The sequence below is a fragment of the Vigna umbellata genome, chromosome 3, assembly GCF_029865625.1.
Source record: "Vigna umbellata cultivar VRB3 chromosome 3, Vumbellata_1.0, whole genome shotgun sequence".
NCBI classification, from domain to species: domain Eukaryota; kingdom Viridiplantae; phylum Streptophyta; class Magnoliopsida; order Fabales; family Fabaceae; genus Vigna; species Vigna umbellata.
Genome location: NC_142167.1, coordinates 27200078 through 27203712, shown reverse-complemented (window position 1 = coordinate 27203712; position 3635 = coordinate 27200078). Strand labels below are relative to the sequence as shown.

At 30.0% G+C, this 3635-nt stretch overlaps 1 protein-coding gene across 1 annotated transcript; it reads left to right on the top strand.

The window, feature by feature from the left end:
* The first annotated feature begins 737 nt into the window (after window positions 1-737).
* On the top strand, window positions 738-2811 carry LOC124826844 (GDSL esterase/lipase WDL1-like). The gene is made up of 6 exons (XM_047299789.2): window positions 738-883; window positions 1346-1423; window positions 1852-1992; window positions 2083-2156; window positions 2241-2387; window positions 2470-2811. The coding sequence occupies exons 1-6, from the start codon at window positions 776-778 to the stop codon at window positions 2681-2683; spliced, it is 762 nt and encodes a 253-aa protein (XP_047155745.1). The 5' UTR covers window positions 738-775; the 3' UTR covers window positions 2684-2811.
* Window positions 2812-3635: the final 824 nt, after the last annotated feature.

Below are 3635 nucleotides of genomic sequence, written 5' to 3'. Positions count from 1 at the left end.
TATATATTTTAGTTTGTAGTTTTATACAGATAAATAAGATACCTTCACTGTGTGAAAACTGACAAGATATTACGAATTGTCAAACTTCAAAACTTGCGCAATCGACTCACTTGTGACAAAATATCGTAATCAGCTCTGTTTTTGTGAAGTAGGAACAGTTTCTCAACCAAGAATAATGAAGGGTCTTGATTTTTTTTATTTTTTATTTTTGGTTTTCAAACTATTATGTGATCAGGAACACGTAGTTACGTAAATGAATTCTAAGACATTAAACTAGGTCAACTAATTTAATCTACGTATATACAGTCAGTTGTTATAATCGATCATATATAATCAAAATCAGTCTTTGTTTATTCATGTAAAAAAAAACAGCACGTTTGAAGTTAAGAAAATGACAAATTGCACATTTTCAAATTCAAGAAAACAACTTATTTCATTACTTTTTGTTACAAATTTTAAAGCAATGTATGGCGTTGAACTAGTTTTGAAAGAAAAGTTCAAAATTTTGAATAATGTTTTTTCTTTGGTCAAGAAAGGAAAATATTGAATCTACTCCTTTTTAAAATCCTATATGGTAACTGTTGCAATGGATATTAATTTAAATCTGAGCTGGCTCCCATTCATAACTAACATGGTTTTGGTTTTGGATGAAATTTTATATATAAATATAATATAAAACCCGAAAACGTGGGTAACTACGAAGTGCATAAATTGCGAAAGAAATTGCTTTGGTTTTTGTGTTTCGTGGTTGAGAAAGCGAAAGAGAAAGAAAGATATGGTAGGACCGTCGAGACCACAGTTTGTGTTGTTTGGATCTTCCATAGTTCAGTATAGCTATTATGAAGGTTGGGGAGCTACTCTTTCTCATGTCTATGCTCGTAAGGTATATTACCTTTTTCTTCTATTATTACTCTTCAAATTAATGTTCTGCTTTAAAACAAGTACATCGTGATGTAAAAAAATAGACTAAGAAAATACCATTTCACAATTAACATTCAATATCATCAACCATTAATTAGTTAACAATGACATATGACACATCAATATTTGATGGTTTGAAACAAAAACCCAACTAAAAAAGCATTCTTCCATTTAAAAAAGAAATCACAACTTCTTCACAAAATAAAATAAGAAGTCAATATTAAAATTACAATTTGTTTTTTAAAATGATACTTACAAAAGACAACGTATCTATTTCTTACGATTCTTAAAACTTTACTTATTTTTATAAATTAGAAAAGTTGCATCAGAATTATTGAAAAGCTTACATCTATGATAACAATATAATTTAATGAATTTACACTTATAATAATACATTATATAATTTAATTTGTGCATGACAAAGGCTGATATAATCTTGAGAGGATATGCTGCTTGGAATTCAAGGCGTGCTTTGGAGGTTTTGGATACAATTTTTCCCAAGGTATATATGTTCGTAATCTGAGTGCTAAATTCTTGTGTTCAAAAAGATTTTCAACTTTTTTTTCCAAATCAATTTTCTTACCCTACTTCATAAATAAATGTGAAATTCCTCTATCCATTTCTTTTATATGAAAAGTTTAAATAAATATACCTCAATATAAACGTCCAAATATAAACGTTAAAGGTAAGATGAGCTTGAAATGTTGCACCCATGATACCTTGAATCTATTTTAAAATATTTTCAAATTTTAAAGAAACCTTATTTTTTTAATTTAATCGCAAAATTAATTATTCTCTTTATTTTAATAAAATAAAACTTTGAATTGTTGTCATCTGGGTAAGATATTTCAACATTTAACTCTGCAAAAAGCGATTATTATAGGATCCTTAATTACATAACATTGGTATTACCATGATTTTTTAACAAAGGATGCCATAGAACAACCATCACTGGTGATTGTGTACTTTGGTGGAAATGATTCTACTATACCGAATCCAAATGGCATTGGTCCTCATGTTCCATTAGATGAATACAAGGAAAATATGAGAAAGATTGCTATGCATGTGAAGGTAAACATTCTTTGTTAATTTTTATCAAGTTCTTAATGCACAAAACTAGGTTTTCTTTATTATATTGATAAGTTTAATAATGATTCACAGAACCTTTCTGACAAGACTCGAACAATATTTCTTACTACTCCTCCCATCAATGAGGCACAAATCCTTCACAACATGTAATAAATTTGTTATTTATTGTATCTCTTTTAGAATTGTGACATGAGCTTAAAAGGATGAATAAATTGTTGGAGTGAAATTAGTGTACAGGGGCAAGTAGAGAGGACAAACGAAGCTTGTAGAATATATGCAGAAGCATGCATGGAGGTGTGTCGTGAGATGAATATCAAGGGCATTGATCTGTGGTCTGCTATTAAAAAAATTGATAACTGGCAAGATGTTTGCTTCATGTAAGGATATATATGCTTTCATTTCATGTGCTCCCAATTGCAAGGTTCAATATTTTTATCAATTTCTTTGGTTATTTCTCAGTGATGGAATTCATTTGACAAATGTGGGAAGTAAGATTGTATCAAAAGAGATATTGGATGTACTTAAAGAAGCAAATTGGGAACCCAGTCTTTATTGGAAGGCAATTCCAAGTGAATTTGGAGAAGATTCACCTTATGATGTTGTTGAACCTGATGGAAAGACAACTTTTAATATGTCTAACCTTATCTTCCCTGACAATGACCAATGGGACTAGACTTAAAACACATGTTGCAATTCACAGCATGCTCAGCAATAGTCACCAAATCACAGACTTCAATGTTATGTTTCAATGTAGTGTGTCCTAAAAGAAGACAATCTTTATTTTTGCACTTTTCAATAATAAACGGGTAAGAGTGATTACCTTGATTTCAACATGTAAACTATATGAAGTATGTTTTGTGATGGTTTTTTGGTATCAATTATTCATCTTTCTTTTCATTCAAGTTGCTTTTATATGATCAAGTTGTTTCTTCCTATCTCCATTTAGGTATACATAAACTAGACGTGGTGATTTTTTTATTTTTTTTATAAATAAATTAGTTTTAAATTCGTGTTTATGTACTTGTTTGTTTTTTATAAAGAAATTTAGAAGTGGTAGGCTTTTATTTAAAATATAAAGAAGTTAGAGAAGTTCAAGTACTTGATAAATATATGTGAAAAGGCTATGAAACACTTAGTGTGGGTAGAATAATAACTTTCACCAAGTGAATTCTTGTATAATTTAGTGTTGTTGCTATTGATAAGAGAAGTTATTAATTGTATCTTTCAAAGTGGGTATTTATTCCTTGTGAATTCAAGAAATGTGTTTCATCATCTCTTGTAATTTAAGAGATGTGTCTTCATTCTTTGTGGAACTTAAAAACGATGTTCATTTGTTAGTTGGACTCTTCTATTACTTTTGACCGTTCAGTTTCTTGTTGATCACCGTTCGGCTTTTTCTGGTCGAACGTTCTCTTGTGAGCGTTCGACTATGTACATTCGTGTTTGCTCTTGGTTGTGTTGTTCGGTCTTTGCTGTACTCGGCCTACGTTCGGCCTCTACTGCTTACGATCGTTCAGTTTTATTTCTGTCACTTGGATTGACTATATATAGTAGCTTGTCTTTGTTTTTCAGAATTAATTAAATCTCGAAATATTCAGATCATTTCTCTCTGTGTTTTCTCTTCT